Genomic DNA, 11,668 nt, shown 5'->3' with positions numbered 1-11,668 from the left:
GTCCTGCCCTCTGCTGCCCGTCACCTGCAGGATGCTGCTGCAGCTGGAGGAGCATCAGCTGATTCATGACGGCTCACACACACCGTCTTGTGGCACGAATGAAGGCAGAAGGAGTCGCCAAAACATGTCAGGTAATTAAAAACCTAAATTATTTGTCTGAAAAATTAGAACTAGCAAAGTAATTATACACTTGATTTTTTAAAATTATTATTTACATTAAATATCTCCATGAAGAAGAAATTGCATAAAAAAGTTTTTATAGAACTGAGTGCAAAGAGAAAGTAAAGTGTAATCGTTTTTATGGGTATGAAAGTACAAAGGTGTTGAAACTGAAAGCAAATTTCTCCCTAAGATGAATAATATTAACACAATAGTTAAATAATTTACTGTATGTAGCCAAACCCTTTTTTGCCTCTTATTGTTTATTTAAAGTGTTGGTAGAGAGCCTGTTACTTTATTTGTCGTTGTCGTCATCAAGTAAATTAAATTAAATCATCAAGTATTTAAAGTCCTTATAAACTTCAATTGAACTGCATATTTTCACTTTCACTGGATACAAAATCTGGTGGAAATGTCACAAGCAAACCACAAATGTTAACATGCCGTCTGTCCTTACGTTTTATGTAAATAAGTACCTGACATATTCATTCTCCAAAGGAAAAGGAAAAAAAAAGTTTTCTTCCAGTTTCTTATGGTTCCTTTACTACAACTGACAACCCTCGTGACCCTGCACAGGATTAAGCAGGTAAGAAAATGGATGAATGTGGTTGAATCAGCATTGCTGACTCAGCTCGACCTCCTTCACGTCCACCTGCTTCTCCATGAGCCGTGTTTCCTTGGAGACAGAAATCTGTAGCTGCATTTGAATCCACTAACATTTGCTACATTCAGTTCCCAAACAAATGTACCATCTTTTGTATTTGGGGCTCCAGCAGACCCTGAATAGAAGTACGCGGGTATAGAAAATAGATTGATTGTTTGACCTGCCTTAACCTGTGCATGTTTTCAGACTCATGTCTTTACTTTGCAGCTGTAATCACGCCAAACTTGACCGGATTGTATTTTTTCATGCCGTCACTAGTCGGCACTGCGTCTCGTTTCACACAATCACAGTTCATGATGGACGATGACACATTTGACTGCACCTCAGACTGGCCACTGGCTTAGACCTTCCCAAAACAGATCTGGCAACCCCAAATATAGACAATAGACTCAGAATTGTAAAACTAAATAAAAGTGTGTCATAAAGTGACGTGACTGAAAGGAGACACCTGAATCACGGCTATGTGTGCAGACAATGATTCAGTAGTTAAGGTGGTGCGGTAAGTTGAATAAAATAGTGAATAAAGTAGGATAACTGATCTTATGTCCAGAAGAGAAAACATAATAGGCTCCATATATCATGGAGGACCATGTCTATTTTACAGATTTAGCTGTCCTCTTGTTCCGCCCCCCTCTGTGTCAATGGTCAAAGTATAAATACTTGCCACCTTTAAACAGCGGCAGCTCCCTCCCAGGGAGTCAGAGGGACCCGCAGCCCACCCTGCTCTGTGGAAGCACAGCATATGTAAAAGTTTACATTTCTTCCATACTTCTCTTTTTCCATCTGATATTTTTGTCAATATTTTCACTTCCATCTGAAAAAACAAACTGAAAAGGTTCAAACCGCTTCTTTGGACTTGCAACTAGTGCGTTCAAGGTCAGTATCACGACAGGTGCTGAGGACACACTGGAGTGCATGACCGTGTGGCATTTCCACAGCAGGCATCTCACCCGGATCCTGCGTGGAGTAAAGCAGGGGAGGTTTATTATTTGACATTTGTTTCATTCTGCATGAAAACAAAGGAAACTCTTGTCTAAGTTCTCTGTTAAAAATGAACATGAGCTTATTGTGTTACTGTGTGTTTCAGCTTACAGGCTGCTGGGTGGAGGGGGGGGGTTACATTCACAGGAGAGCAGTTGTTTGGTTAAAAATAGCAGGAGGCTGCACTTTGTTGATATCTTTACCTCTTGATTGTGATCAGTTCATCTGCTGAATGGATAAAGTGTCAAAAAGAGGACAGTGACATGTGTTTGAATAGGAATAATTAGGTCTTCAAAAAGCAGAGATGGTTTTTTAAACATTGTAAGAACAGAAAGATTTAGAGACTAAATTATCATTTACAGTAAATGATAAGCTGCTGATCTTCACTTTTGATTCCCCTAAATTATTTTACTCAAACATTTCATACAAGTACACATTTTACATATTGTTCAAACGTTTTGATTATTTGTTTAGAAAAAAAAAAGCTCTTGTCCAGAGGTGTATAGGTATTAAGATGTGCGGGTTTGTTTGAGCACTTTCATAGATGAAACTACCCAACAGCATGTCAAGATAAAATTTAAAATCCCAAATTGTACTCAACTCAGGTTTTGATTTTATTGCTGGGAGTCTATTAAAAAGGTTGCCATGATTTGACATCAAAATGACAAAAAAAAACTTTTTTTTCCCATTTATCTACATTAAATAAGCGCCTCTTGATACCTTCCTCCACCTTCCACACACAATGTTAGTGATTGATGGGTTGTACATTAATTATACCTCAAACAACCAATCAAATTTAGTCCTAAATAAGCTGTGTACTTTAAAACTGTCCTACTCCCACATGTGATGCCATTGGTAGGTCCTAAATGTGTTGCTGCAGTTTGCCTTGCTGATACTTGCACGGAAGCATCAAAATTTGAAGCAATGGTTCCTCCGTGAAACAGAGAACCCACAATTCAGTTCAGCAATTCTTGACGTTGCCTCATTCAGTATGGATGGACGAAAGTGAAAGTAGGCTTGAACTACACAGAACCATGTTCTGGTAAAATATACAAAATACACATCTTGTAAGAGAAGAAAGCCGTTACCGCTCCAATAGCTACCTAACAATCATCAACAGAATACACCTGCTAGCATTAAGTCATGATACACACACTATTACTTTTACATTTCTTATGTCCTTCCACATTCTGACTGAACAGCATGTGTTGTGTTTTGATTTCTCACAACTCTTGAGATATGAGCGTTATATTGGCAATAACTGCAAGAGGAGCGAGCAGCTGCTTCTCCAAAGTCCACATTCAGATCCAGTCAACAACTAAACACATTTTCTCTCTTTACAACTTCTTAAACAACACATTGTTTCCTTATATGCTTCTTGTCGCTCTAAATGACCTCTGAATTGTCTGTGATGTGATCATTACAGCCATCTTGGTTTAGTTTTGTGTTTTGACATTACATCTGGTTGAAGTGAGAACTGCATTCTGGGAAAGGGGTGCTTGTTACAAGATATGCCAAGTAAAATGTTTATGAGAAAAATTGTTCATGGTATTTTTGTGTTGTTCCAACAACAGATAGCTGTTCATTTAGTGTTGTATTTGAATTTTAATGTTAACACATTTCACTGCACCATCATTTACCTATACACAAGTGTTTCTACGTTCTTTCTATACCACTTTTTTGTTGTTGAGGATGTGTGAGGTTGAGATGAGACAGGTTGCAGTAGATGTGGTGAAGAAATTAGGTCTACTTTGAACCCAGGAAACAAGGTTTCTCGGGGGAGGAAACAAACACCTTTAATGTTGATGTTTTGTTACCCTGGAGACCTTAACATGTTATATTTAAGCTGTAAGACCAAGTATGTATAATATGATCTTGTTAAATATTAAAGCAACACTTATATTTCAGTGTGTCAGAAATATTGTTCAGTTTTGCTGCTCTGATTTTCCCTAAAGACATTTTTTAAATGTGCCAAAAGTCTCTCAGAACTATTGTGGAGCGAAAGCTTAAAGTGTCACAGTGGAAAATTCCTCAAGTGCGGTATTTACATTATGGCAGGAAACAAGTGTCTCCTGTTATCGTTCTTCTCTGTTGTTTTGTCACAGCAAACTAGTACCTAGCAGTACCGGTAATATCCAAACTAAGAAAGGTTGACCAGCTCAGCACTCACTTTAACATTATTGCGCATAATGGAAGAGATGTCACTCATTGTTGCTTCTTTTATTTTTAACCTCACAGCTGCTGGCTCAGGAGTCTACAGTACATTGGTTGAGTGCCATCATGGGGGTGGGGGGAGTGTGGGTGGATGGATGGGTAACAGATTTAGTCGATTGCTTTGATTGTGGTTTGTGTTCAGCAGCCTCCAACGCTTCTGCGTCCCGTCTGCATCACCATGGGGATCAAAGCTGCTCTTCCCAAGTATGAGATCTACTTTTACAACGTCGTGTTGTGTCTGGCCATGTTCTGGGCGGCCAGCTGGATCTTTGAAGTGTCCAGTTGTGAGTCTGACAGAGCACACACACACTCACACATGCACGATGGGGTAGGACTCAGAGGATGTTTGTCCATGTGCAAAACTAAGATTACTTGTGTTTAGATTTGCTAATTCAAATCATATGGAGCCCACCCTGATAAAACATTGTGTATTTATTCTTAGAGTCTGACATTTATTAGCTATTAGGGCCAAACCAATATCTAAAATGTCATTATATTGCTGTATTAGAGTCAGCTGAGGGGAGATTAGCTGTCCCCAGATCTTATGAAAAAGATTCTCTCCAAACACAACCTGCCCAACAGATTGCCTGTGTCCGCTGCCAAGAATATAGTTTCTACTGCATTTGCATGCTAATACACATTTTATACATTAACCAGAACAGAAGACAGAAACTACGATTTTTTGCTGTTTGATAATCAGCTTATACAGTTTCATACCTGCCGTCTCCCATCCAGACGACCATATTGCTCAGTGGTTTTAGCCCTGCTCTGCATGTTTTAGATGTTTCCCTTCTTCAGCACACCGTGATACAAGCAGCTGTGTCATCAACAGAGTTGTGCAGACCTTGATGAGCTAATGAGGGCCGTTAATTTGAATCAGGTGTGTTTGTGCAAGGCAATGCCTAAAACATGCAGAGCAGCAAGTATAAGAGATCAATGAATCATTTAATTCTTACATGTATGGAGCTGAAACCAGCACATTTAAGAGTATAATTGATGATCAGTTTCATAAAACTTACCTTTAAGTCTCTGTTTGTTATGTACCGCAGGCTCCAGCATACTTACTCATCCCAAGATAGTGGTTGGTCATCATGGATGTCTCACTATGTCAACCCTACTTGAGGATTTATTTTCTGTCAAAATACATTAGTGTAAAAAAAAAAAAACAAGCAACAACACTGAACTCATACTACAGGAAAGTATTTTCAGTTTTGCAGTAAAACTGCTCTGAGACACAAGCAAGTTACTTAAAAAATAGTTGAAAGCCAAATTTATTTCGGGGCCCACGGTCCTGGATGTACAGTATATGAGTCTATATGTTGTGGCTTCTGTACTGCAGTCAGATACTGACACACACAATGTGCTGTAAATATGTAGGTCAGTGTCACGGTGACAGGGTGAAGAGTTGCAGCTATTCAGGCCACACTGAGGAGATCAGGTGTCAGTGGTGAAACCACAGAGCACAAGAACAGAATGGGCCTTGTGTTGGGCCTGGACTCCTGCACTCACTGTAACAAAACTTCACATTTGCTTTTGCATTCTGAAGTCTCACACGCCAAGACAGAAAAAAAAAGTAATTTTATTCTTACCAGATCTTAAAGCAGCACAACGTAACTTTCAGCTTTTCTGAGTTTGGTGGCATCTTTTGGACAAAAGCGGTAGTGCTTTACCAGAAAGAACACTACGTTTCCCATGAGCACCAGCGCGTACTGCCGGAAAACTCCTGTCCCGTCGCTGCATTTGTTTTGAGAGAAGACGGGACGCTTTTCTGTTTCACCAAGTGAACAGACGGAACGCAAAAAAAAAGATGTTAAACTGCTGGAAAGGAACTGGAATTTACCGAGATACCTTAAACAAGGAAGCCAGGGAGCAGTATATGGAGAAAATAATGATTATTAACGGTCTGGATCCATATGAAATCCCTACTAAAGAATGGAGCTCCTCGTCTGAGCTGCACTCTTTAGAAGGATTTACTGCCGCAGTTCTGCAGAACCACCGTCTTACTACCTTGTTTAGGAGTGTTTGGCAGCTGCTTTGGTAAATGTTTGACTCGCCATGTGTTTCAATAAATTAGTATAATAGTACAACATACAGTACATGTTTTGCATTACTCTTACTTTTCTTTTCTTTTTTTTTGACTGCTTTGAAGAGGCTCCGAGGCGTGAGCAATATTTTTTTTTCCTCGTGAGATTATTTTTTTCCTCCGCAGCTACAAATCAAAAGTTAATATTTTTTCCTCAACAAAATTAATCGCACCGCAGAGAGCTGGCCAACAACTGCGTTTAGCTGGAGAAGTGGGGAATAAATCCCGTTTGAATGATCCAACCCCGGTCTGTGAGTGTTTGTTGTTTAATAAACCCGTGTTTTGATCCGACGCCCGTCTGTGTACGTGTTTGTTTGTTTACTGAGGAACGTTATGTTTGGTCGGACTCGTTACAGCCGCGATCCAACCGAGCCGACGACTCTTTTACGCTTTTAATTTGTTATCTCAGATAATTGGCCGGCCTCCGTGGTTCTGCCTCCGAGCAGGAAAGCGGTGAAAAGTTAAACCATTAGGATCTCTTCCCCACGTCTGTTGTGTGGAGCTGCTGCAGCCACAACGCAGCTTCTGCGGAGCTCTGCGCTCCAAGCCCCGCCCATTTTCGTCTCGACTACGAATCGGGAAGGATGGGGAAGTGACGTATGCCGTAAAGCAGTCAAAGTCGTAAAAATTTGTAGTTTTTTAGTGTGGCAGGGTTCCTACCATGCTCCTCAAAGTTACATAGTGCCAGTGAAGGCAATACAGACCCCTCAGACCATGACAGAGGTGTCATTAAACCTGTTGGAAGTTGATGTACCATCACAATGACTCTGGAAATATGATATTAAGGTGGAAAAGTTACATAGTGCCGCTTTAAAATGAGTTAAATCCCTCCTTAGATGATTTACTAAGTGCAGCCTCGGTGCTTCCCTATGGATTACATAAGCAGGTTTTCAGCTGCCAATCAAATACACTCAACTAACTGATCATCACAAGTGTGATGTTCTGGAAATGTACGTAAAATAAGAAATATTGGCAGTTTGCTGGTCTTGAACAATCAAGTTTGTGCTAACACAATGCCAATGCCACTTTCGCTGCCACCCTTTCCAAAAGAAAAAAAAAATCATTGATACCACTGCTCCACACTGAGAAAGATGTAGATGTCAATCTTTCCTCCCAGTAACTTTATCTCAACGTCAGAATATCCAATGCATCTTAAACTTTACAAGCGTATTACAGATAGATAAGTGCTGTGACAGTACAATTATGCAAACCTCTTGCATCCTTAAACAAACCAAACATAGCATAATAGCACAAACACTTTATACCAGCTGTCAAGCACGGTAGAGGAGGAGTAATGGTTTGGGGTTTTGTTCCAACCTACAGTAACAGAACCTGTACACCTTGAAGTCACAAGGATAAGAATAAACTCCTCAGTACACCAGTCAAATGTGAGCCCATGTGAAGGATCAACCAAACGTGCACATAATTAAATGTCCACAAAACTTAATAAAATGCAACAGCAGTGTCATGTAAAGTAGAACAGGTCAAAATTCCTCCCTAAAACCGACTTTTAAGATCATTCGGAGAACAAGTTATTGCTGCTGATGGGGGTTCTGCGTCTGCATTTTGGCTTAAATTTTGATGATTAGATAATGATATACTCTAATTATCTGGTAAGGATCTTATTATTTGTCCCAAAGTAAAGCCTGGCAATTGAAAGATGGTGTACTTTAATTTCTGACACAACAAATTTGGATGTGGTTGCAGTTACCTTATTTGCTTGAGAAGTCCTGGTCTCACCATCATTATAACATTTGTTGTTTTGCTGTTCTTTCTTCAGTGAATACAAACAGAAAGACATTCAAAGTCAGTGTGAAACCAGGATTCTTTGGGAGGAAAATGGTAGGGAATTGTACATTTCATTAAGCCATTTGTAATTAATGCATAAATATCTCTTATCTATATTGTTTTATTCTTTGGTCTATAGGACACAGCTGATTTTGAATGGATGATGTGGTTTTCCACCTTCAGAGACCACATCCTGTTTGCACTGTCTGGTCATGTGCTGTTCGCCAAGATCGGCACCATGGCTGCTCCGCAGGTGCTTTTGACTCTTACAAAGGCTTGATACGAGGGTTAATGATCTGACCTTAACATTGAGCCTCTGGGAAATGGGGGTGGAAGAAATGGTTAGACTTTTTTTTTAAGTTTTACAGCTTTAAAAACAGCCATTCAGTGTAATGTGTATGTTTCCTACAGTACAGGTCCTTGGTGCACATGGTGTTCGGTATACTGGCTGTGTGGACCAGCATGGGCTGGACCTACGTCACTCTCATCCTGTCCCACTGCATCCTGCTGTACAGCATCTCCTTAGTGAAAATCCGCTGGCTGTGCTTCGTTACTGGCCTCTGCACCCTCGCCACATTCAAGTGTGAACCCTTCGTGTCCTGGCAGGTAAAACAGCTGCCGCTCTTGGAGTTATTTCAGGAAGAAAGAGCAGGTGGCTGAGCCTGCTGTCAGTACGCTGCGTTTTGTCTCTCACAGGCTGATTTTGTGGACGGGGACTTTGAGCTGCGTCATGTTCTCTTCTATGGAGGTTGCGGGTTCACAATCATGCGATGCATGAGCTTCGCTTTGGAAAACTGTGAAAGAAAAGAGGGGAATTACAACATCCTTGAACTGCTCAAGTACAACTTCTACCTCCCTTTCTTCTATTTTGGGCCCATCATGACCTTTGATCAATTTTATGCTCAAGTGAGTGAATTTAGATTGTTTTCATTGATCCCAGTTACCCAGCAGGTCAAGTAATTATAAAACATAACGATACCCTGAAAATCAAAGCATCGCCTCCCTCTGGCCTATAGTTATCTTGCTTACCAACGAGTAAAGATTACAGGAATTACCTTTATATGTCAACTAACTTCTGTGTTTTTTAGACTTATGTTATGTAATATACTGTTATTTCCCTTTACTGCAAGAGATTATAATGGAACTCAGTTGGGGAAAAAATGAGAATAAATCAAGAGTTTACCATTGCAGTGTAGAGTTGATATGAAGCTGGACTTGCATACATACATCTATATCTCCATCAACTACCATACACATCTCAGCTCTCAGGGGTTTGAGGCCTTCTGCTTGCAGTGACATGCATTTGCTGCCTTCTGCAGATCAACAGATCGGATTTGACCAGGAGAGACAGGGAGATGTGGAATATCAGCCTGCAGGGCCTGATCCACTTGGGAGTCATCGTTGTCGTGGACGTCCTCTTCCACTTCATGTACATCCTCACCATCCCCTCTGACATGAAACTGCTGAAAAACCTCTCTGACTGGGCTCTGGGTAGGTTCCGGCCTACCTGTTCGAGCCTAACTGTTTTGATCATTTTTGTGATGCATCACATGTGGAAGGCTTTAAATTGAAGATATATAGTGTTAAGAATGGCCTTTTAGACTTTTTCATGGAAGTTATATAGTTTTCCTAGAAGTGTTTCCTACTGGGTGTTGGGGGACCATTTTTACTGCAGCATCTCACATAGCTGCATTGTTTCCAGTGGGCCTGGCTTACTTCAACCTGGTGTATGACTGGGTAAAAGCAGCTGTGATGTTTGGAGTCATCCACACTATTTCCAGACTGGATCACCTGGATCCACCCAAACCACCAAAATGCATCACTCTGCTCTACGTGTTTTCTGAAACGTAGGTTTAGTTTGCACAACTTGGTCATATTATAGACATACACTGTATGGTATTATTCTGCAGTGTTAAACCAAGTGTTTCTTTCTTTTTTTGTCCATTCAAAGGCATTTTGACAGAGGAATTAACGACTGGCTCTGCAAGTGAGTGTCTCAGGAACTCCACTGCACTGACCTCTTGTAAATCATACCAGACAGATTCTGATAGCGTTTTCTTCTGCAGGTATGTTTATGATTACCTGGGAAAAAAACATGACAATGTGTTGGAGGAGCTGGTGGCTACACTTTGCACCTTCGGCGTCACCATCATCTGGTTGGGACCGGGTCAGGCGGTCCTCATCTGGGCTTTCTTTAATTGTTTTGGTCTGAACTTTGAGCTGTGGACGGCCAAGTTCTTCCTCATGGAGCCATTTGTATCCTTTGAGGTTTGTTACTGGACGATGTCCTTTTACATCCCAGGAAAGTAGATTCAGACGAAGACTGCAATGATAATGTTTGATTTACAGATGGCAATGTCAGAAGCAATGTCTCGCCGTATCAGAGCCATCTTCAACACTTTCAACTTCTGGACCATCGTGTTGTACAACGCCGTGGCCTTGAACAGTTTGGACTTCACCAAGATGGTCGCCAAACGACTGCTTCTCAAAGGTGATGTGAATTTTACCACTTTAAGACTTGATTTGTTCCCATCTCTACATTGACAATATATGCACTTCTTCCCTCCAGGGTTCCCGATAACCACCATCATTGTCATGTTTGTGACCTACTGTCTGGTTCAAGTGATTAAGGAGCGAGAGAGGAGACAGGCCCTTATTGATGACCCGGATCCACTTCCTCCTCCTGCCCCCGCTCCAAATGCTGCCCCTTCCCCACCCATCGCTACAACTACACCTGTTGTTGTACAACCAGTCGCAGACCCCAACAAAGAGAAGGCAGAGTAGATATATGATCTACCACACTTGTCATTACTAAAATGCAGTAACTAAACTGCAATGATTGATTGAAAGCATCACATTTTGTGTCTTTATGGAGAGTTTTTGACCTGTTTTAAAGCAACTCTTTATAGCAATACCACTCGTGACAATATGGGGGCATATAGAGCTGATACATTGACAAGAGTCCCACCAGCACGTCTTGTAAATACCACTTTATACATACTGGTGTGTCTTACACATAACTTTCTTGTGATATTCTGCCCCTGTGTGGTCAGAAGTGGTATTGCTACATAAAGTGGCTTTAAATAGATTAAATATACAGGACTTTTCACACCACAGGAGCCTGTGTGGAGTCTTGTTAGAAGGGTTGTGTGATATTTCTGTCACTTTATATCAGCTGCTTGACTCTGACCATTGAAAGATCCCGAACACGGCAATATAAACCCTTTAATTACATTTACGATGGAAGAATTCCTCTTGATGTGATTTGCTGGTTTGATTGGTGTATCAAAGTGGAAACATTTTTCAATAAAAGGTTTTTTGGTTGTGCTTCCACTAGTATGCATCAGACTGTAAGGTGTCATTGCCATCTTGGATTCTTGCAGCCAGAAGTAGCATGCACGACATGCATCTGACTTCACTGTAGATCAGTTGAGCAGGAGATATGCCCGTCCCTGATAGCAGGTATGAATAGGTGCCTTTATTTAAGTGTACTTTTAACCTCCAGCGCAGTTTGAAATGTGTTACATAAGAACTCCTAATAGTTAGGGCAAAGATAATGGCTGCTATAACTAGCCTCAAATGAGCAAACATTTCTTGGAAGTGCACTTTATGACATTTGTATTTGAAATTAAATGTTTTAATTATAGTTGAATTATAAGTATACAATTATCTCAACGAAAGGTTATTAGTTAGTGATTCATGAACATAAAACATCGCTAAGATTTTAATGAGACTGATGAAAACATTTTCATCAACATAGATATTGATGTTGAAATTAA

At 40.6% G+C, this 11,668-nt stretch overlaps 1 protein-coding gene across 2 annotated transcripts; it reads left to right on the top strand.

Annotated features, from left to right (window-relative positions):
- The first annotated feature begins 1,494 nt into the window (after positions 1-1,494).
- On the top strand, positions 1,495-11,216 carry hhatlb (hedgehog acyltransferase like, b). Of its 2 annotated transcripts, none has more exons than XM_061713720.1 (12): positions 1,495-1,699; positions 4,164-4,302; positions 7,882-7,943; positions 8,029-8,142; positions 8,301-8,495; positions 8,586-8,795; positions 9,209-9,380; positions 9,592-9,736; positions 9,841-9,876; positions 9,956-10,157; positions 10,239-10,380; positions 10,459-11,216. In XM_061713720.1, exons 2-12 carry the CDS (start codon positions 4,197-4,199, stop codon positions 10,671-10,673), a joined length of 1,599 nt encoding a protein of 532 aa, XP_061569704.1. In that variant the 5' UTR covers positions 1,495-1,699; positions 4,164-4,196; the 3' UTR covers positions 10,674-11,216. The 2 variants fall into 2 exon arrangements, with proteins under 2 accessions (XP_061569704.1, XP_061569705.1); XM_061713721.1 differs by having other exon boundaries at positions 4,161-4,302.
- Positions 11,217-11,668: the final 452 nt, after the last annotated feature.

This window comes from Cololabis saira, chromosome 22 (genome assembly GCF_033807715.1).
Source record: "Cololabis saira isolate AMF1-May2022 chromosome 22, fColSai1.1, whole genome shotgun sequence".
NCBI classification, from domain to species: domain Eukaryota; kingdom Metazoa; phylum Chordata; class Actinopteri; order Beloniformes; family Belonidae; genus Cololabis; species Cololabis saira.
This window is presented reverse-complemented; position numbering and strand designations above follow the sequence as displayed.

Coding starts and splice junctions, on each gene's coding strand:
- hhatlb (XM_061713720.1), top strand. CDS start 4,197: ATGGGGATCAAAGCTGCTCTTCCCAAGTATGAGATCTACTTTTACAAC. Junction 8,496..8,585: donor AACCCTTCGTGTCCTGGCAG/GTAAAACAGCTG, acceptor TGTCTCTCACAG/GCTGATTTTGTGGACGGGGA. Junction 9,737..9,840: donor CTCTACGTGTTTTCTGAAAC/GTAGGTTTAGTT, acceptor GTCCATTCAAAG/GCATTTTGACAGAGGAATTA.